The following is a 22,623-nucleotide window of genomic DNA, read 5'->3' as shown; positions in this document are numbered from 1 at the left end:
ATGGTCTGGGCTGTTTTTCTGCTAAGGGTAGAGGACGACTTCCCCACACTGAGGGTCAAATGGACAGAGCCGTGTGCTGTAAAATGTTGGATGAGAAAAAAGAGAACAAAGGAGCAGTTAAAGAAGAAGAACATTAAGTTCATAGAGTAACCAAGCCAGTCGCCACATCTCAGTCCTACAGAAAATCTGTGGAGGAATCTCAACGTTCAAGTTGCCAAGCGTCAGCCACAAAACCAGAAGGACTTAGTTTCTGTAAAAAGACGAGTGGGCCAAAATACTGAGCTCTGTGCAAATCAGGAAATGACTTACTGCTGTGCTTACCAACAAGGGTTTCTCCACCAAGACCTACGTCATGTTTTACTTGGTTTTACTCAGTTGAATAAATAATTATTTCACTCAATCACATGCAGTTTATAACTTTTATGTTAAGTGGTTTTTTTGCCCAGTGTAAACAAACTGAAGTCATCTAGGCCTCCTCCGCCCCAGGGGCCTGGTTTTTGTGCTTGGTTGCGTCACGTTTGTGAAACACATTTGTTTTTTAAGAACACACCATGTCAGCACAAAGATAAAAAACAAGACGTTGGCTCCAGATCAGATAACATGACCGGTCTAACATGTCGACATTTGACTTAAGCAGCACAATCTTCTTAAAACAGCTGCAGTTTCATCAAGATTGGGGGCCATTGAAGGGCCATTCTTCCCTTCAATAATACAGTCGCTAATTCTTGTGCAATTAAAGACTTAAGTAGGCTTCAGCCAAACTTTCAGACTTACTGGGTCCTTTGTAAATGGTGCTTCATTTAAGTACAGAGGAAACCAAACTGTAACGCACAATAAATATTATAATTCTCTCCAACTGTTCTTATTAACAAGGCTGTTTTATGAATGGACAATTCATTGGCTATTAAGACTTGGAGCTATTTCTTTATATATGCTGCTCAAAAAATGAAGGAAACACTTAAATTAAACAGTGAAACATTCAAATTGAAAATCTTTACCAATACAGAGGTCATCATTGAGAACAAAATGATGTAACAACACTCAGCACTTCATGCTCAACTAAAATCACCGACCATCTGAGTGCTGGTTTTAAAAAAAAAGTGCAATTTCCGAATCACTACAGGGAGTGCAGAATTATTAGGCAAGTTGTATTTTTGAGGAATAATGTTATTATTGAACAACAACCATGTTCTCAATGAACCCAAAAAACTCATTAATATCAAAGCTGAATGTTTTTGGAAGTAGTTTTTAGTTTGTTTTTAGTTTGAGCTATTTTAGGGGGATATCTGTGTGTGCAGGTGACTATTACTGTGCATAATTATTAGGCAACTTAACAAAAAACAAATATATACCCATTTCAATTATTTATTTTTACCAGTGAAACCAATATAACATCTCCACATTCACAAATATACATTTCTGACATTCAAAAACAAAACAAAAACAAATCAGCGACCAATATAGCCACCTTTCTTTGCAAGGACACTCAAAAGCCTGCCATCCATGGATTCTGTCAGTGTTTTGATCTGTTCACCATCAACATTGCGTGCAGCAGCAACCACAGCCTCCCAGACACTGTTCAGAGAGGTGTACTGTTTTCCCTCCTTGTAAATCTCACATTTGATGATGGACCACAGGTTCTCAATGGGGTTCAGATCAGGTGAACAAGGAGGCCATGTCATTAGTTTTTCTTCTTTTATACCCTTTCTTGCCAGCCATGCTGTGGAGTACTTGGACGCGTGTGATGGAGCATTGTCCTGCATGAAAATCATGTTTTTCTTGAAGGATGCAGACTTCTTCCTGTACCACTGCTTGAAGAAGGTGTCTTCCAGAAACTGGCAGTAGGACTGGGAGTTGAGCTTGACTCCATCCTCAACCCGAAAAGGCCCCACAAGCTCATCTTTGATGATACCAGCCCAAACCAGTACTCCACCTCCACCTTGCTGGCGTCTGAGTCGGACTGGAGCTCTCTGCCCTTTACCAATCCAGCCACGGGCCCATCCATCTCCCCATCAAGACTCACTCTCATTTCATCAGTCCATAAAACCTTAGAAAAACCAGTCTTGAGATATTTCTTGGCCCAGTCTTGACGTTTCAGCTTGTGTGTCTTGTTCAGTGGTGGTCGTCTTTCAGCCTTTCTTACCTTGGCCATGTCTCTGAGTATTGCACACCTTGTGCTTTTGGGCACTCCAGTGATGTTGCAGCTCTGAAATATGGCCAAACTGGTGGCAAGTGGCATCTTGGCAGCTGCACGCTTGACTTTTCTCAGTTCATGGGCAGTTATTTTGCGCCTTGGTTTTTCCACACACTTCTTGCGACCCTGTTGACTATTTTGAATGAAACGCTTGATTGTTCGATGATCACGCTTCAGAAGCTTTGCAATTTTGAGACTGCTGCATCCCTCTGCAAGATATCTCACTATTTTTGACTTTTCTGAGCCCGTCAAGTCCTTCTTTTGACCCATTTTGCCAAAGGAAAGGACGTTGCCTAATAATTATGCACACCTGATATAGGGTGTTGATGTCATTAGACCACACCCCTTCTCATTACAGAGATGCACATCACCTAATATGCTTAATTGGTAGTAGGCTTTCGAGCCTATACAGCTTGGAGTAAGACAACATGCATGAAGAGGATGATGTGGACAAAATACTCATTTGCCTAATAATTCTGCACTCCCTGTATTAAATTATTATTATTTTTGCCAAGAAAAAGAGGGAAAAGTGCAACGACTTATTTGAATGTACACAAATAAATGGAAATAAAGTACACAAAGCAAAAACACAGTTTGTACTGTTTTAGTCTAACGAACAAAATCTGACCCTGCTTTCAGAAACACAGACCCAAACCATGACAGCAGTGTGTTTACAGATGGCTGTAGACACTCACTGTTGTAGCTCTGTCCTAACCTCCTCTATACTTTCTGACAATGATTTGACCCAAAACAAAGTTCATTACTCTATAAAACTGGTTGCCACTGATTTTTAGGGGTTTTTTAGTGTGTAATTTGGCACATCTCAGCCTTTTCTCCCAGTTCCCCTTTCTTAAGAATGTCTTGTGACACTTTAGATCAGGGATGTCAAACTCTTGGAGCAGTGAAACTCACTGAAAGACGTTTAACTGCACTTTTCATCCCTAAGATGTCTTAGTTCTAGTATCAGTACATCTCAGTTTTTCTCCATAACAGCAAACGCTTACTCAAAAAAAAAAAAAGTGACACAAAAAGTCATTTTAAAAGTCGCAGTAGTTCTGTCCAGCGATTTTAAAACAGAGAGATTTTGTTAAACCACACAAGTTTTTCCAGTTTACTACTACTGTTGACTCTTCATAAAACAACAAAACAAAACAAAAAAACCAGGAAGGTTTCTGTCATGTAATTTATTACGTTGGTGTAATTTAAATAGTCACGGGGGAGATCTTTATCAGTGGGAAAAACTGTGAAACTTGTTAAAGTACAGTTAAAGTCCAAAAGCTATATCCTCCTTCACATTTTTCAGTGACGTATAGTGGGCCCCACTGTAGTCTCTAGCGGGCCAATTATGGTCCCTGGGCCTTATGTTTGACACCCCTCCCTTGGTCCCCCTGTTACAGCTGACTTACAAATTGATTAAGTGATGTTTTGTTTTTTCCTGTTTCTCCATTCAGTTTTTGTGTGTTCCTATAAACAAAATGTTAACGCCTTCATGCGCACTCAACTAACGCTCAATATCTCCCACGGCACCTGAAGGCAGCATCCCCTCCAAAGCTAGGATTTCAGTCTTGGCGCTTCCACGAGTCCGTCCTTAAAAATCCCCCTTTCTGCTGAAATGTGAACACACTGACGCATGTTTGCAGCACTGTGCATTCAGGACAGAGAGGGGGGGCATACTGATTAACACTGCAGAAGGTCGCATGACTGTAAAGAAAATCAAGGGTCACAGTACCTCATAAAACCTTAGGGAACATAGTGATTTATATTCCTGCTACTGGGTCCCGATTAAGCTGATATAATTCGATAGATGGACCATTTCCACTCGCCATTTCTCCCCACTCTCGTCTGCCTCTGCGTGCAGTCACACCCGCCCCCCCAAAAAAAGGGAATGTAGCAGAGCTTACTTAGTGGGCATGATGTAGATTTGGATTCACACTGGATTTAATATTCCAATAAATATTGCAAAGGGGTCCCATTGTAGTCATTCTAGCGGCTCTAAAGGGCTTCTATATTTGTGCTGCACGCTTATGCAGTATGTATGTAGTTATGCAACATGCATCCAAAAGTAACCTTGCGCATGAGGTCAGAGAAGAAAACTGGATGCCTCACGCCCCCTGCTGTTTGAAATGCTCCACACAGCCGCATGTGCGTGTCAGAACCACGCTTGTCACAAAAATACCACCACACACTGTTTTAAGAAGCAACAAACTGGTTTTATGAACATGAATACTTGTAGTTACAAATACGCTCTTACATGAATCTCTTCTTTTATTTTTGGCAAAATAAGAGAATTAAACTTCATGTCAACCAAAGGGGAAAAAAAGCAGAATAAAGGTTTTGGTCCGGTACATGAAGCGATGAAGATCTTTATACACATTTAAGTTACTCTGACGTTGCTTTTACATTCAGTAGCTCCTTTTTAGCCCTCTAAGCGCATGCAGCCTGAGAGTGGAAAACGTAGCTCATCCTTTGCAAGGAAACCTGACAACAACAAAAACAAAACAAAAAAAGAAAAGAAAGAAAAAACAGCAACAATGACGAATGCAAACACGCACCCGCGCTCACACCCCACAGAGACAAGCCCGTCTTATCTTCGGACACCGATTCACATGCATCAGGAGGCTGTTAAGGCTGTTAAAACCATCTGTGGATGCTCGTGATGCAGGGTCAGAGTCTCAGCTGGCTTCTCCGAGACTCAAAAGTTTTAAAGCCGGAGACAGCGCTGACGTACTTACTCACGGGCCGAGGGAATTTTTTTTATATCTCTCATTCCTTTTTTTTTACACTTCTAAGCAGGAGATGAAAGCAAATAGCAGCAGCAACACATGTGTGTGTGTAATATAGGTGAGTGCATCTCAGCAAAAAAGAAAAGTCGTAGAGGCGTCGTGACTCCCACAGAGCCCTGAGGTGGCGTCTACTGGCACACAAACACCTTTTGACGTACGTCACGTGGCACAAACACAGCAGGCCGACACTCTTGCACATACAGACAGGGATTTTGTGAACTGCATTCGCGCATTTTTGTTTGTTTTTCTGTTTTTCCTCTCCACAAACACGTAAACAAAGACAGATAGGGGAGGGAGGGCGGCGTGGATGCGCGACCCTCCCCTGAGGGGGGTGGGTGGGGGGTGAAAATACTCCAGAGGCATTGAAATGGCAGCAGCTCCTCCTTCAGTTCCCAGAGAGAGAGGGAAGGGGTGGGGAAACGGGGGGTCAGATGAAAGGATTTTTTGACGTCCCCCGACTGGGGTAAACATTCCCCTGCAAAGACAAGAGAGGCAGGGTGAGAACAGCAGCCCGGCTTACTTAGTATGCCATCGCAATTCACTGAAAACTGGCGAGAACTACCAATTAGCGCCCCCAGAGTGCACTTCGTGGAGGGATACTCACCGTGAAAGGGTTCACCGACATGGGCCGAGGGACTTTGGACTGAAAGTCAGACGTGGGGAAGGAGGCAAAACCTGCAAAACACACACACACACACAGATATACATGATACAGGAAAATGGTGTGGCATGAAACCAGAAACCTGCAGCTCTAAACTGGGTGGGTCATTTTGGTATTCCTGGATTGCTGCTAGTGGACGCCACAGCGCATCTCAGGAAAGACGAGCAGTCCCCGCTGCAGTGGGAGCTTTCCATTTGGGCCTCGTTTTAATAACCAACATATGGATCAAAGTATGGTTCCCCCCCCCTTCCCCCCCCCAATTTTCACTTGAAGCCTTATATAGCACCAAATCACAACAACAATGCTTTATATTGTAAGGTCCTATATATAATAAGGACAGGTGTCAAACATCAAGCTGTAATTCGTAGATTTGGGCGTGGCCGCATCTGATCTGCACTGGTGTAAAGAGAAGCTTGTGCATGCATTTACTATGTTTTCAGCAGGTATGGTGATGTGTGAATGCACACACAGGCAGAGATATGGAAACAGAGTCATGTCTCTTCTAAACTCAATCTAAAAGTCCAGTTAAGTTTCATTTTTATGTGCTGTACGGTAAAGGTAGACACCACCATCCAAAATCTACAAAACTGTGAGATCGTCATGTTCAGGCCTGTGACGCAGGCCCACAGACACATGTGGAAGAACGACAACACGGCTCGCTTTTACATCAGGACATGGTTCGTTGAATCTCTCGCGCTATCAGGAGATATCATGATCAAGCTGCTGTGAGTTGGCTGCGTGATACAACTGTGATCAGAAGGCATTATAACCTTCTTTTCTTTTTGAGGGCTGGTTGCACGTGAGGAGGAGATGTCTTAAAATAAATCACATCAATAATTGTAAATGTCTGGGTCTCTTTTCTCAGTGTGGCCCTTAACTTGATGCTCGCGCTTCAGGAGGTAACAAAGTAATATGGTTTGTATTCACATAAAAACCAACTACCACAGCACCTTATCTTCTTCTACCTCCCATCTCTGTCGTCCCTTGTTAAGCCCACCACCTGCTCATCCTCATCCATGTCATCTCCCAGTACACCCAGCGTCTCTTCGTTTCCTACCCAGCACGACTCTGAGCATCTGTAGCTCAGTTAACTGGGCAGACGAAGTGCTTAAATGGGCAGGGTGGCACCAGGAAGACCACCAAGGGTAAACCAAATATTAGAAGTCATAGATCAGGTGAAGGAGGAACTACAGGACGTCTCTGTGTGGTCTCTGCACTGTGGTCGACCTCACAACTATTACAGCTACTTAGAGTCTAACTGACTTTATAAAGAGGAAAGAGATTGTTTGGCATTTTGACATGACTTTTGATTAAGATAAGATAAGATAAGATAGATAAGATTAAAAGTGTGATTTAAAATTTTTTTAATTATCAATCTCTGATGACTCAATGTGATTTGATGAGTATAAAAAAAAAACTTTTTAAAACTTTTTACATTTTTTGGGGCCCAGGGGGACTAGTATGCAGTGCAGTAATGAAGTTAGGTCTTCCTAATTTGGAAAAAACATTTTATTTTCTACAACTTTAATGTCTCACCTTTTCATTTACACAACTGATGCATAAAAATAAGATATTTTGTTAAATGTCCTTTTAAATTATTAGAAGATATTAGTTTTTAGCAATATAAAACAGATAAGTAGCGAATCCTTAATAGAGCAACAAAATCCAACAAATACATGTTTTTGTTTTGTTTTTACTAAATAATGACCAGACTTTTCATTTTTGGTCTATTTTGAGTTATTAAAAGAAGATTATGTAAATAAAAATATTAATAATAATTAAAAACTTGACTTATAATCCAAGAAAACAAACAAACAAACAAAAAAAAAACATCAAACAGGAGGACAAATAAGAGGCAACGAATCTCACCATTTGCTTCCTGATTGGTGGCTGACTCATGAGGAAATGCATTCTGGGTAGCAGCCGCTGGGAAAGCACCGGACGGAGGAAAAACGGAGGTGGGCGAGGTGACAAACGCACTGGAGTCACCTGGAGAAGCGAAACACCCACACATGCGGCGAAATTAGACACAGATCATTAATCCATGCAGAACACATCTGTCAGCTGCTCTCAGACTGACAGTAAAAGACTGTTTCCCCGTGTCTGTACCTTACACAGAGAGCCTACAGGAAACATAAAGCAGTAATGAGCCCTGCGACCAGTCAAGAGTATAACTGCATACATGAATACATGATACTGTTGAATAATTGAGGTGGAGCCGATGGAAAGCCCAGAGCTGCGAGGGTCTAAAGCTGAAAGGAAACAAACGCCAGGTTGTTTATTTGCATCATGAAACATCACAGCATCGCTGAGCATTCGTTTATCCACGTTGTGGTTAATGCACCAGAGAAGCTTAACTGAGATTTCAGCTCCACGCTGAGCCTTTCCTCTTACATATCTGCCTTTGGTGGGTGAAGTCAGTGACCCGAGTAAAAAGTAACGTTGCTAGCATGAAGCCTCAGTGGCTGTGAAAGCAGGTAGCTGTGTGCGAGCTTGTGTAATCAACCGTTTAGTGTGTACACAACATACACTTCAGTGTAGCAGCTCTACGCGTCGTTTTCACTGCCCTACAGGAAAAGAAATAAAGGCCCAGCTCACGCAGCTGATCTGGAGACTAAATGTTACCCGTTAATGGGCCGAGCAGAGGGAAAACACAGGAGCGTTTTTAACTTTTAAATAAGCACAAAAGGTACATTCAGACTCTGTAAGCAGGAACTAAATGCTTGAAATATGTAACCTATACACAGAGCAGAGGGATCAGTGTTTTATAACGGGCTGTGATTTCCTGTTTTTAAGTTTAGGCATTCACATGTCATTTAAGTCATGTAGAGTCAAGCTAAAAGACAAAAGTTTGAACACAAGTGTAGGTGCGCTGCCTCCTGACAAATCCATAGGACAGCCTGAGAGAGGAAATAAATATATCAGGAAAAATGTGATCGAGGAGAATATCTACAGTTCAAGATGAACACGTCTGCATGCCTAATTTGGCACGGTTGTTGACAGCAGACTGGTTGGCCTGAGTATTTCAGAAACTGCTGATCTACTGCGATCTTCACACACAACCATCTGTAGGGTTTACAGAGAATAGTCTGAAAAAGAGGAACTATCCAGTGAGCAGCCGTTCTCAGACTGCTACGAGCTAATAGGAAGGCAACAATAAGTCAAATTACCCAGTCGTTAAAAGGGAGGTATGCAGAAGAGCATCCACTCCAAACTTGAAGCAGATGAGCTACAGCTGCAGAAGACAACACCGCATGTCACTGCTATCGCAACAGAAGACACAATTCCCGTGGGCTCATTAAAATTAGATAACAGAAGATGAGAAAAAATGTTGCCTGGTCTGATGAGTATTGATAACCGCTGCAGATGGCAGAGATGGAGTCAGAATTTGGTATAAATAACATGAAAGCATGAATCAAGCATGCCTTGTATCAATGGCTCAGGCTGCTGGTGGTGTAATGGTGTGCGGGATGTTTTCTTGGCACACTTTTAGTGTTTTAGTACCAACTGAGCATCATTTAAATACCACAGCCAGCCTGATTGTTGTTGCTGACCATGTCCATCCCTTTATGACCACAGTGTACACATCTTCATATAACACATCATGTCACAAAGCTCAAACATTGGTTTCTTAAACATAGCGATGAGTTCACCGCACTCCAATGGCCTCCACATTCAACAGGTGCAACAAGAGATTCACATCATGGATGTGCTGTGCGATGTCATCGAAGAACAAAGAACTAAAGCGGCTCTGAAGGTAAAAAGGGTTTCAACCCTACATATATTTTTTCATGTGGTAATTATTTCTTTGCCTCCACCACAGCGGTGGTTATCTAACCAGCTCAAGCTGCTCTAACATCTTAAAAAGTTGCAGCAGGAAGTTTCAGAAAGAGTGAGCATGGGGCTTACCTCCTGAGGCGTTACTGAAGGGGTTACTGGGGGAGAGGGCGACGGACTGCTGGGAAGCGGAGCTGGAGCTGGAGCTGAATGGGTTGGGGAAATCTGAGACACACGGGTTGGGGGGAGAGAGACAGGGAGATAATTCAGTGTTCTGCCCGGGGGTTAACGGGTTACATTCCTGCCTATTCAAGGCAACACTGCTCTGATTTTCACAGTCTAATCTGGAGTGCTGGACTGTTTTTGAAGAGGAGGGAACTGAATGTAAATAGTGCAGGTTAACAGCAGCAATCGATGCAGTTCGCACTCGGCACCTACTTGCAAAACTTTGGGAGCTGGAGACGGTATCGACACCAGGGGAGCTGGGGAGAAGTAGAAGAAAAGAGGGGGGGGGGAAGGAGGATCGATCAGAATTTGACCTTTAAACAGCTCCACAAGAAGAAAAGTTAAAAATCTGCCATGTTTAACAAAGCTGATTTGACAAGGCTGCTTTTTTTCCTCTACCTGGCAGGAGTTGAGCTGGATGAGAGCCTGCTGCCGAAGATGGCGCTGTACTGCGGTGGGCCGCCAGGTGGCGCTGCAAACAAGCATTTCCACAGGCATCACAACACAACCAAACACAACGTCAGGCCCAACATGAGCCCCGGTTTACGAGCTCGAGCAGTGCTATGATCTTGATATGTGAGCAAAAACCTTTAAAACAGTCCAAACTGCTGATCCCGTGCATGCAAGTCATCACAGAACAAAAGAATTACAAACGCCCTGAATAAAATATCATCTTCATGTTCAGCTTGATATGAATCAAAAGTGAGCCGAGGCAGAAAATCAATAACCTCCCTACTCTGCCAAGCAGGGGAGGCAGCGATGACGCTGGAAAGCAGCAGAGCTTAGCAGGCCTCTCACACGAATGCTGTGCATTAAAGCAGCCGGCTTAGTTATAACGCAAACACAGCTGATTCCAAAACCTATCAACAAGGTCCTTTGAATCACGCTGTGCACGATCTGGAGCAAACACAATGAGCATAATTCAGCTGCTAAAAGCCTTGGCATTTGGAGTAAGGATGTTATGCAACCAAGCTGAGCTGACCGCGACAATCTGCACACGCGAAGCCCTCAAATCAAACTATCTGTTACACAGTGCTGGAAGATGTGCTCGGGTCTTTATTGAAGCCAGAGTGCTACTGAAACAATGGGGAAAAAGTAATCAGGTCAAGCTGAAGCAAGGTTTAATTATTCTCTGTTCAGGCAGGGAGTTTAGTCCCTCCTCCTGATTAGTCAGAGAGGTTGTGAGAGGATTAATGAGACTGGAAAAAAAGAAAGTTCTTCAGTTTATAAAATTGGATTCGTTTTCTTGAGTTAATTTTTTTTTTTTTTATCTGTGTTTGACAGGACAGTGAAGATTTTTGAGTGGGGGGCCTGGAGGACCAGCACTTTTTGGTAAAACTCAATCCACAATCAAGTGGAGAGACCGAGTCGAAAATACGAAGCCGGTGGTGCAGTTCCTCTAATGGCCACTCGAGGCTCCAAACCCGATTCAATCCATTAAAATCCCCAACTTTGGTACAGAAACCTTTTCAGTTTCTACGGCCTCTGAACTACACTGATACAAAAAGTATTAAAGCTTCGACTGATAAAAACATCGTACCTGTGACCGATGTTGTTTCAGAGAAGACGCTGTCCAGCTGTGACACGGCAGCGTACCTATCCTGGGCACTGCCGCTGCTGACCGGCGGTGTCGTCTGACCTATGCCAACAGGCTGCTGTTGCTGAGGCTGCTGCTGCGGCTGGGACAGAGACTGAGGCAGAGGCTGTGGTTGGGGATGGTTCAGACCTCCAAAGTCCACGCTCAGAGACTTGGGGAAGGCCCTGAAGGGGCCCGTAGCCCCCGAGGCCGACACTGTCCGACCTGAAAGAGAGATCGCAGATTAGTATGTACTAACAGGTAGATGTTTAAAATGTGATTGTTCGAACCTGAAGCATCAAATTCAAATAACATACAATAATTCGCAAGTAACTCTCACATAACACAGCCCATTCACTACATATAGAAGAAAATTATCTCACGCCATGTAAAGATCCTCATGCTATGAGGTGTAGAAATAGCAGCATTAGCTTAGACTGTACTAAATAAAGCACACACACTCATCGTGTTTAGGGATTAAAAAAAAAAAAACCACCACAGGAAAGCAGCAAGCCAGAAACTTCTTAGATGCAATTGTTAGAAGTTAACAAAGACAGGAAATGACGTTTAACATCAGTGTTTGTAGCAAAATATCAGAGTCTGGATCAGCCAGTTAGCTATGAGCATGGGATCAGAAGTTAAAATCCAACATGGTCTCCATGAAGACACAAACACCAGAGCAGAATGGACCTGATGCAGCTTATCTGCTGGTATCTGCATGTTTTTCCGTCTTTGAGAGCATACCTGAACTCCCTAGCATATTGTTGTGGGTGTTAAATGTGTATGGCGCGATTACAGCTGTGCCCTACATAGTTCTGAAGTGCTTCAACGCCAACGTGGTGCGAAATATCAGCGGCCCTCTGCTGACGGGGGCAGCAGCAGCAGCTCCGGCCTAAAAATAGCCCCACTTTAAACTTGTTCTTTTTCCTCTGAGGGAGGGAACAGTGTGTGTGTGTGTGTGTGTGTGTGTGTGTGTGTGTGTGTCCTTGACACTCCTAGGCTTCAGATCTGGGCTTTGAAGTGGGAAACCTGAGTGATGAAGAAAAACATTGACCCCAATTGCAGTATGTGACACTGGCCAGCCACGACTCGCTGGCTAAATGAATACAGAGTGCTGCGTCGCCTCTCCCCTCAGGCCGCTCTGAAACAAACCCCAACTCACATGCATGTGATGCTCGCTAAGCACCGCCGCGCCCCGCAGATTGGCCATCTATTATGAATGATACAGCATTGGAAGAGCTTATTGATTTCAGCATTCACACGAGCGCACACGCACACACTCAAAAGCATCGGCCGGAGATGCATCTTACCTAAAGTGAAGTGGTTTTTGAACGAGCTACTGGCTACGTGGTTGGAGAAGAGAGGGAGAAGACAGAGGAGAAAAGAGGAGGGGAGATAAGGAGAAACAAGTGAGTGCCACTGGCGTCGCATGAATCTGCCACTCGCCGGCTCTGATGAGCGGAGAGCGACATCAGTGAGAATCAGCGAAAATATTCAATGATCTTTACACCGTGAACGATGCACTGCCAAATGTTCTTGCTAGAGGCGTCAGGAATAGAACAGAGAAAGCACAGTGTCTATTTTTTAACCAGGAATCTTTCCTAAGATCACATAAGAGGAGGAACTAGCTTCCCAAATACAGCAAACACTGTGGCACTTTACTACACAGCTGGTAGGAGACACATTAGTAGTAAACTTGTGAAAGCCTTCATAAGTTTACTACTAACAGTGGCACAAAGCATCCAGTGGGCGGAGGGCACACCTGAAGGCCGTGGAAGGGCGGGGAATGAGGGACCGTGGTTCTGACCTCCCAGTGTTGACGACAAAGAGCCTGGTCGCTGTCTTTCTATCCCACACAGGGTGGGATCTTCGTAGGAAAGAAACAAAAGATGCATTAAAAACAATTTTAAAAGAAGAGATAAGCACATGACGATGCCACAAACAAATCTTCCTCTCACCTTTCAGAGGGGGGTCTCTAAAGCTTTGGGAGCGCGACGGCCGAGCCGTGAACGCGTCTGTCCGCATGTCGGCGGGAGAGATGGCGGGGGCTCGATCCCAAGACGGCAGCTGGGACTGAGACTGGAGGATGAGAGATCGAAGGAGACAGAAGAGAAGCAGATGGAGGGTAGAAAGAGAGACACAAAGCCAGAGGAAGTGAGTCTCTTTCATCCTTTCTCAATAATTCATAAGCAGAGGCTTTGAAGCCGAGGCTACCTGGCCCTCCGACTGTCCGAACCATCAGTCTTTGTCTCTGTGCCGCGGCGAATTCAGGTCATTTCTTCACTTTCTATCCTTTTTTCGATACCCTTTGAAAATCTCCTCTACTTTCCCTTCCTCTTTTTATTTATTTATTTAAAACCACACACGTATACCACCCTCGTCTTCTCACTTTCACTCCCCTCACTTTACCTCCACCCGTTTCACAGACAACTACCACACCTTTAGCCTCTTACCAGTGGTCTCGTGGCTCTGGCATTTGGAGGCATGTTATGGGATAGACCCTGGCTCGCTAAGGGACCATGAGAAGGGGGCATAGCCTGAACCCCTGGACTCCAAGGACCCTCCATATCTCTCCGGTTCTTACTTTTGGAAAAATGCCTGCGAAACACAAATGATGCAGTGTAACTAACCAGTCTCATTAGCAACACAATTAAAGCTTGACATCTGGTCATTCATTTGCTAAACAAGAAGATTGAGAGCATTCTCTAAGCTTGAAAATAAGCAGCTATTAGCCTTCAGCTAATTTTTCTGAGCAAATATCTCTTATTCAAACATGGAAAGCCTAACTTTAACACAACCCTAATTAGCTATTGTTTTCATTTTACTTTGTGTTCCCTTTTAACCTCTCAAAATGACTCTTTTTACAGTTACACTTTTAAATATGTTTATTGCACAAGCAGAACAGCCAAATGCTAGCAGCTCTGTAACACAATAAAAACTGAGCTAAATGCTAACGTCAGCATGCTATCATGCTCAAAATAATCATTCTAATTAATTTTCTTTTTATAGCCATTTGCATTTGTACATATGTACAATACTGAAAGGGTTTTTATTTTTACTCATATTACCCTTTAACAGCAGGAAGTACAGCACTCTGCTAATTAGCAAGTTTGCTACTTTAGTTTGAAATATTAGCATGCTAACATTTGCTGTTTTTAAGCTGCTCTGTTTTAAACAGACTAACATATTTACTCAATAATGGTGCTAATTAAAAAATATTGTAAATAATAAACATTCTTACTGTAAAAGGTTTTATTTTGTTATTTTAAAGGCTTTTAACTATTAACATGCAAACTTGAACATTTGCTGGGCTTTTTTAAACCGAATTTTCTACATAAAAATTGATTTAAAATAAATAAATGAACTGAATAAAAATTAAGATGCTTTTCTCTGCTTCCATCAGTATATATTATAATTTGGTTATATGCAGGCGGAGGCCAAGCTCTCACCATTTTTTCTTCTCATATTTATCTTGAAGGAACTCTTTGAACTTCTGTGAGTCCTTCATGTCGGAGCAGCCGTCATTCTTTGGGTCAAACACGCACAGCCACGTCCTTCTGCCCACCTGAAGACACACATTTCCAAGAAGTCACATTAAAACCACGCTGCTTGGGACTGATCCATCAAAAACAAAAAGAGGGTTAGTGAGTTTCCGATTCCCTGAGTAGAAAATGAGAGCAATCCCTGGTTTTTGTTTGACATTTAATCTCAGAGAGTCTCTCAGATATACACACAGATGTTCTCATCAGTGACTCATCTCCGGTGCAAGAGTGCAGCAAATATTACTGGCAGCGAATCATGACTGACCGGATCACTCTTCAGAGGATGATGAGAAAGGAAAAGCTGGACGATGCACACCTATGCTTCTCTGCACATTACACTTGACTCACAGACCCCGGCCAACAACAAGCTAATAAAAACTGATAAGCACTTGTGCTGATAGCCTCAAACTCTTTACCACTTACTGGTATATGCTCAGCAGAGAGAGCTGCCTGAACCAGTGGCTCCTGAAGTGGATGCTGTGAGGGGGGGGGGGGGGGCTTATGCAATCCAATCACATTTCAGCACCAAAATGAGGTTTAATTAACTTGGTAATTAAGTTTTCAAACTACAGAAATAAACAATAATTACCATAATAATCTAAGTTGAAGTAATTGTAGCTCAACCAGCTGGACTGATTGGTATTATATTAATATGGAAGTTGGAAAATATATCAAAACTTCATTTTGATGACGTGAGGGTTTTATTTCTTTTTATATTGAATTTCTAGGTTTTTCTGGACCAAGACGAACCGATTTGAAGCCTTCATTTAAACTCTAGAAGATAATGTCAGGCTTTGTTAAATAATAAGTAATAAGAGATATCACTCAGTACTGACAAAAATAGCTAAGCTGCATAAAATGAATCCTAAAATAGCCTGCTGATCTGCACCACTGGTCAATTTTCCAGGCTTCTACAAAGAAAACAGAGCGATATCATTAATACTTCCAGTATTTCAATAAAATGCACTGCTGCTAATGATGCGCTATTCCCAGAATTGTTACACGAGAGTAGAAACATTTAAAAATTTAAAAGGATTTCAAGAGCTGGACAAGGTATTTGTCCAGCTCTTGAATCACAAAGTTAAAATCATAAAGTTATTAAAAAAAAAAAAAAAAGAATGTTTAGTTCCAACACACTCAGGTCAGATAAAGGGGGAAGTGCTTTTTATATGTTATTATAAAAAGGCTGTACAGGTACGGCCCACTTTTGGATCTAACTGTAGCCCAAACACTCAAATAAGTTCAACACTCTTGGCATAAACAAACACTGAGTAAACGGCAAGTTCACCTCTGTACCATCCTCTGCCTCAGCTCCAACTGTTATCAGTTACAATCCTGCAAACGGCCGCTTTTTAACGTAGCTGCGGGTCCCGACGGACGTGCAGAAAACAGCATTTTCTTATGACGCACCACGGATATGAAGCACTTTCCAGAAACATATAATTTCAAGTATTCTCATATTAATTGTTTAGTTTATTTAAAAAAAAAAAAAAAAACATCACACAGAACGTTTGGTAAGAGACACGGTTGTTTTTCTTTGCATTTACATAAATATTTGGATGTTTTATTTGGCTGGGTCTCTGTTGTGAGAGGGTTCTGATGTCACCAAACCCTGCTAGTTAAATAAAGGTAAATAAAGGAAGAGATTTTGATAGGGTGCTTTTGTTTGACTTTTGGTTAAAATGGGGTCTGTTCAGAGTTTAAACCCTGGTTTTAAAAAACACACACACACACAGAAAGGAAATAGATCGTGGTTTTGTGGGACATAAAGTGCCCCATCCTTTTGTTTCTTGGCACAGTATGAGGTTGGCACTAGTATTCTCCCCCCTCCTCCTCCTCGTCCAAAAAAAAAAAAAAAAAAGGCACTGCCACAAAGACTGGTTGGACTGGTAGTCTCAAGGGGCGTTTCACATTCCATATCAGAACCACAAACAGACAGTTTTAACCTTGAATTTGGACCAAAGAAGAGGAAAAAAAAGGAAATGGTAGCTGATGTCCTCGGACGACTCCGCAGTGTCAACAACAGGAAGAAATCACATTCAGCTGCACGTCTTTCTTTTTTTTTTCCTCGAAGTTTTCTAAAGTGAAGCAAACACGATGCATCGGGCCCCCAGCTGGGACTTCACTCACCTCATTGCCATGGTTTTGGAGGAATTCTACTTCCTGTTGGGAGAAAGTTGTCATGGAGATGGACTTGACTCTGTGGGGAGGGTTGAGGCCTCTCCTGGGACACAGAGGAGAGATGGATGAGTCAAATAAAGGAGAGAAATGGGAAGATTTGCAGTCAGCCCTCACCTCTAAAGACAGCACAAAGGGGATGGAGCAGGTGGGAAAGGAAATATATCTGACACGTGACCGTGAATCAAAGGACAGATTTGTTGTGGAGAAGACAACATACACACACACACACATACACGCACACAATCGTGACAGAGAGAGACACATGTCTTCCAGAAGCTCCTATTTTCTTCATGCTGGGGACATAAAGTGGGACACTGTTGTACATGTGCAAGATTGCGCAATGACGCACACTGAGTGCCGAAACCGTCTTCCTGAAGAGGAGTGCCCGGGACTAGGCTGAACATGCAAAACAAAGTGTGACAGCACACAGGCGCACACACACTCTCTCTCTCACTCACTCACACACGCCCACATTGAAAAGGAGCCTAGAGAAAGAGAGAGAGAAGAGAGAGAGAGGTGGTGTCAAACCTGCACCATGACGAAATGAAACGTAACTCAGAGCTGGAAAATGACCAGCTAGCGGTCTGTCGGTTATCAAGCTGTTGGGAGACACGCACGAGAGAAAGAGAGGGAGAGAGACAGAGAGAGGTAGACACTGCGTAAATGAATGTGTGCACACATCCTCGGCTGTTGCATAGCACCAACAACCCCTGTTAACGTCAGGAGAGGGGAACCAAATGATACACATTTGTCCGTGGCTGGGTGGTGCACGGCGTAATCTAAGGCCTGGTACTTTTACTCTATCAGTATCTGGCTGCCCCTCACACTGATGCTAAATGTGCAGTAAATAAACCCGCCACACACCCCTCCCCACCCCCGGATGGGGCGGCGGGGTTTGCACTCACAGCATTCCGGAGCACGACGTGCAGACGAAGCTGCCCACGGTGATGTCGGTGTAAGTCACCCCGGGCTGGTTGCACTCGAAGCAGTGTTTGTTTACTCCAGACTGGGCCAGCTCCCGGACCTTGCGGGCGCAGATCTCTTGGTTGTCCCGGTGCTTACGGTTCGACATTTTTTTTTTTTTAAATTATTCTGGTCGCCGCCTGTCACGCAGGCTTCCCCCCCTCCCCGGTTAACACTCCGCGGTCCTCCTCCCGGATCCCCTCCGTTTACTCCAAGGAGCACCTCACGCCCGCATTATGGAAACGCTTTTATGCGGCTTCACCCCAAACGCAAGGCTGCACGGACTAAAGGCGCGTCAAGCCCTGAGCGACCCACCTGCAGCATAGCGGAAGCAGCTCGGGTTACCTTTCAAAATAAAAGCGATTGACAAGGGACTCTCGAGAGCGACTGTGACATTTTTACTTTTTGGTTGCCTGTTTCTTTAAAAAAAAATCGTTCCAGCATAACCACTTGGTTATCTCATCAACTGTTTTGTAGGTCAAGGTATTTTCCAGTTATTCTGTGGGTCACAGTGAATCAGCTGTATTACTCTTAGTCTGCCATAAAGACGCTGAGAAATAAAAATCATTAAAATGTCATAAGGATCGTGTGATATATTCAAAGTTTCCTTTCAAGCCTGATCTTACTTTTAAAGGTAACACCTGTTCATTGGTTTGGAAAATAGCAGCTGGGTCATTCCTTATGAAATCAGTCAAATATGAAAAAAGTGACTCAGAGCAGATCTTTCATATGCTATAAATGGTTTTACACACATGGTAATGTTTTCCTGAGAACCGGAGGGGAAAGTATGTTTCAGTTTATCTTATTTTGTCCGCTACAGAGAACCTAATGAATAGGCTCGATCTCAGGAGGATATGACCTACTTTCTATGGTTTCTCCAGCGAATCAACAGAAAATAAAACATCCAGCATATCAATCATGGCTTCTGTTAGTGTACAGGGATTAAATTGGTACAGATTTACTATTGAGACTATGATATATCCCATATCATACTAATTCTGTCTCACTTGGAGATGGGTTAAAGTAGATTTGCAGTTTTTAACAGAGCTTAAAAGTGCCAAATGTTGACCCACCCCATGTATGAAGACCTGTAATTAGAGAACATTACAGAAAATCATGTGATGCATCAATATGATCATCTGTATGTACACCTTGGCAATGAACTATCCACATTGGCCTAAATGCTTTGTGTAGCTATGAGAAGGGCCTGGCAAAAAAAATAGATAATTAAACATTACTACAATTTCTACAACTTGGTGGCGACTGCAGTTTTGCCTTTTATTTAAGTTGGTTATATCTTATTTGTGTTTTATCAACTAATATACACATACATTTTTACTTTATTATAAATAGCCACTATAGAATAAAGCCCTCCAACAAAGAGTGTGCTCCTAGCACGCTTTCTTTTCAGGAGTCTCGTTTCGTGCTTTACTTTGAAAATCCTGCCGGATGTGACCCTGTTTATTCTGACTGGTTTGGCTCTTGGAGAGATGCTGAGGGGATCTCCTGTCAAAGACAAACAAGAACCTGTCGAGTCGCCAAGTTTACTTCGCACAAAACGGTTTTATTTCTCCTTCCGAAGCGACCGTCTGTCGCTACGTGCCGTCTGTGCCGCGCTATCAGTGTGCGCTATTTACGCACACGCCCCCCTTTACTGGCGCAGGACTTGCACTTTGCTTCTGCTGCCCGCTCTGGAAGGGGGGCAGGATGTTTTTAAGGGCTTAGATACGTTAAGTTGAGAAGCTAAAATTATTATTTAATCCTTTATAGTTGTCAGTTGTGTAAAACACATGCGGTTTTCTGTCCCCGTCTTTATACGTTTCACACACACACACACACACACACACACACACACACACACATATATATATATATATATATATATATATATATATATATATATATATATGTGTGTGTGTGTGTATATATATATACACATCTTTGGCGTGGGAATTTTGGTGAAGGCCCTACTTTGAAACGTTAAGGCTGGTACACTTCTGAAATCACTTCACTGTTTATTTTGATGAAGCAACTTGGCAACAGCATACCTAACTACGCCCTTTCCGTGTCGCCTGAGAAAATACATGTGAGAATCACATCATTTCCCACTGAAACAGGAACAGTCTGGACACCGAAGGCGTCACTCTGCTGTGATCTTCCGACACCCAGATTTTTAGGGAATAAGGGGAAAAGAACAGTGACGTGAAAGCAAAGGAAGAAAGAAAAACATCAGTACAGTTATGTTGTTGTCTGATGAGATAGGCGAGCCTGCAATGATTGTTTCTGATCAGCAGGGGGAGCCACACACAGGATCGGATAGATAAATAGAGTATTTTTGTGCATTTCGACACGGTGGTATGATGGAGGTAGACAGAAGAGTCCTCTGAGCCACTGTAATTACACCTCGACGCAAAGTAGTCCACCACAGGCTTTATACTGTCTGACTACAAACCTGACTACACAAGTTTGTGGGAATGATAACGAAGCCAAGATTGGTTATTTAATGTTGGCCAATAGTTTGTTGTGCTGGTTTGTGAAATGTATGGAAGCCCAACTCTGCCGGGACAAAAATGTAAAAAGTTATACTTTTTATGTTTTTGCATTGTAACTTGAACGTGTTAGATAATAAGCGATGATGATTTACTCTTTATTTTCTACTATCATTCTAACATAGAAAGCCTCAGTCAGCTGTACAGTACTTACTCGTGTTTTTTTGAGTTAGCCATTCTTTTGAAGTACTATCGAGGTCTTTAGTGAGTAGGTTGCATGTTTTTTTTTTTTTATTTAAGCAGGGATTGTACAAGTCCGATAACGTCCACTTGGGTACCAGTGAGGTAAAGCTCATCATCAGATGGTCCTGTGTACATCCACATACCTGCCTGATTTTTGGGATTGTGCAGACTTATCCAAGGAGAATTTACATGACAATGTAGCAACTGTCCCTGCAACCAGGCGGCAGACTTCATAAAGTATAACAGGAACAGTCATTAGTTGTCTAACTGTCCACAGCTGAGTATAATCGAGTCTTTAGTTGCCTCCTTTTGACCCAGGAAGTCACGGATTTTCTTTGTATTTCATGATGTTGAGCTGAAATACTAACAATTTTCACCTTGGAAGTCTGACATTTCACATATTTTAACTTCTGTTTTTACTTTTATCATGCTAATTGCATTGTATTTAGATTTTTGTTGCTGTAATCTTTATATTCTATCATTTTCTGAATGATATCTCAATTTTTATTTTGTATCTTAACAGTTTTTCCACCTTTTCTGGGTTGCACTGTTTTGCACTGTATGTCATATGTTGTATGACAACTGAGAGACAAGTGTACTGTATGCCTGAGCAGAGTCAGCCAGAGGTATCACTGGGTCCTAAGCAGAATTTGATTTTGGACATTTTGGTTATTTAAGGTTTTGTCCTCCACAGTTCATTTCACATGAATTATTTAGTGTTATATTCAGTTGTTATTATGTGCTGACTTTTTTCTCACTCCTCTTGCTCTTGTTCTTCTTTCTTTTTTCATTCCCAGAAGGTTAACGCCTCGTTTTTGTTGAGTGCTGTTCATTGTTGTCATTAGGCTTGTTTAAACAGAATCAAACTATTTGCCACTTATCACTCGGCTATACTCAGTTATAGCTGGCGATGGCGGAGTAGTCATTCCTGTTATACTTCTTTGAAGTTCAGGCACATGTGTAGTGCATTGTAATGTAAAATCTCTGCTGACAAGTGCACGTGCTGTGACTACGCTCACCTCGTCTGTCATTGCAAACTTTGTACATTGACTCTGCTGTAGTTTGAAGTTTGTCAGCACATGAGCAACCCCTGCAATAAGGGCACCAGGTTAGCAGCTAACCTGGTGCCCTTATTCTTATAATGATATTTCTCCTGCTTCCCTATGAATAATGAATCTCTCTGTTTGATTTGGATCTGTCACTAGGGTGAAACAATATTCCTAGCAAAACGTTATCAGTTTTATTTTTGGCCTTACATCGGTGTTGTGGTATAGCAACTAGTGGACTACATTTCTAACCTAATATTTCCTGTAGTTACACACTATTGGCTGTGGGCAAAGGGTAAAAAAGAAAGGCACTTTGGATTTATGTAGAAAATGTGCGCACATTTTTAAAAATAGTTTTATTAAAGCCATTTAGACACATTAAAAATCAAAACAACGCCACATATTTAAACACAGAATGTCAAACCTCTTGTTCTTCCATTCGTGGAATCACTTTTCCATTGCTATTAATAGGTTCATTATTTTCTTGGCATGAATGAACTTCCATAGTGGATCTGTTGGCAGTGGGTGGCTATGGGGGAGTTTCTTTACACCTCAGCAAAAACCATAACAGACAAGGTTGTCAGACAAGAATACACACCCAGTCTAACTGCATGTGAAGCTCACTGTTGTACTGTAACTGAAAAGTAGAACACACAAACAACAAAGGGAGAAACTAAGTGAGGGGGGTGAAAAGTCACGACACGGCCTGCTGTAGCCGGTGTGGATGTTAAACGTTAGTGTCACATTGTAAATCCTTCAGATCGGCGTTTTTTTCATATGATGCAACTTGGCAGTGTATGCCTCTTATTATGTGCAGCTTCCTACTTCAAAACCACAGTTTGCCATGAGTAACAAACCCGGAAATAGTGGGACGTGACATGGGGGGTGGACCTCTTCTGAGACAGAGAGAGAGGCAGAGAGACAGGCAGAGTACTAGACTCGG

At 42.6% G+C, this 22,623-nt stretch overlaps 1 protein-coding gene across 1 annotated transcript; it reads right to left on the bottom strand.

The window, feature by feature from the left end:
- Positions 1-4,405: 4,405 nt before the first annotated feature.
- On the bottom strand, positions 4,406-18,191 carry agfg2 (ArfGAP with FG repeats 2). The gene is made up of 14 exons (XM_085349570.1): positions 17,845-18,191; positions 16,889-16,982; positions 14,666-14,781; positions 13,670-13,814; positions 13,175-13,295; positions 12,979-13,083; positions 12,527-12,559; positions 11,181-11,441; positions 10,040-10,112; positions 9,854-9,897; positions 9,548-9,640; positions 7,508-7,627; positions 5,582-5,652; positions 4,406-5,452 (listed from the first exon to the last, which is right to left on the bottom strand). Exons 1-14 carry the CDS (start codon positions 18,009-18,011, stop codon positions 5,405-5,407), a joined length of 1,491 nt encoding a protein of 496 aa, XP_085205696.1. The 5' UTR covers positions 18,012-18,191; the 3' UTR covers positions 4,406-5,404.
- Between the last annotated feature and the right edge of the window lie 4,432 nt (positions 18,192-22,623).

The sequence above is a fragment of the Diplotaxodon limnothrissa genome, linkage group LG3, assembly GCF_057381915.1.
Source record: "Diplotaxodon limnothrissa isolate DT_005_m linkage group LG3, D_limnothrissa_male_GT1.1, whole genome shotgun sequence".
Classification (NCBI taxonomy): domain Eukaryota; kingdom Metazoa; phylum Chordata; class Actinopteri; order Cichliformes; family Cichlidae; genus Diplotaxodon; species Diplotaxodon limnothrissa.
Note: the sequence above shows the minus strand (reverse complement) of the source record. Positions and strands in the feature narration are given on the sequence as shown.

Coding starts and splice junctions, on each gene's coding strand:
- agfg2 (XM_085349570.1), bottom strand. CDS start 18,011: ATGTCGAACCGTAAGCACCGGGACAACCAAGAGATCTGCGCCCGCAAG. Junction 13,296..13,669: donor CCAGAGCCACGAGACCACTG/GTAAGAGGCTAA, acceptor CTCATCCTCCAG/TCTCAGTCCCAGCTGCCGTC. Junction 13,084..13,174: donor TAGAGACCCCCCTCTGAAAG/GTGAGAGGAAGA, acceptor TTTCCTACGAAG/ATCCCACCCTGTGTGGGATA.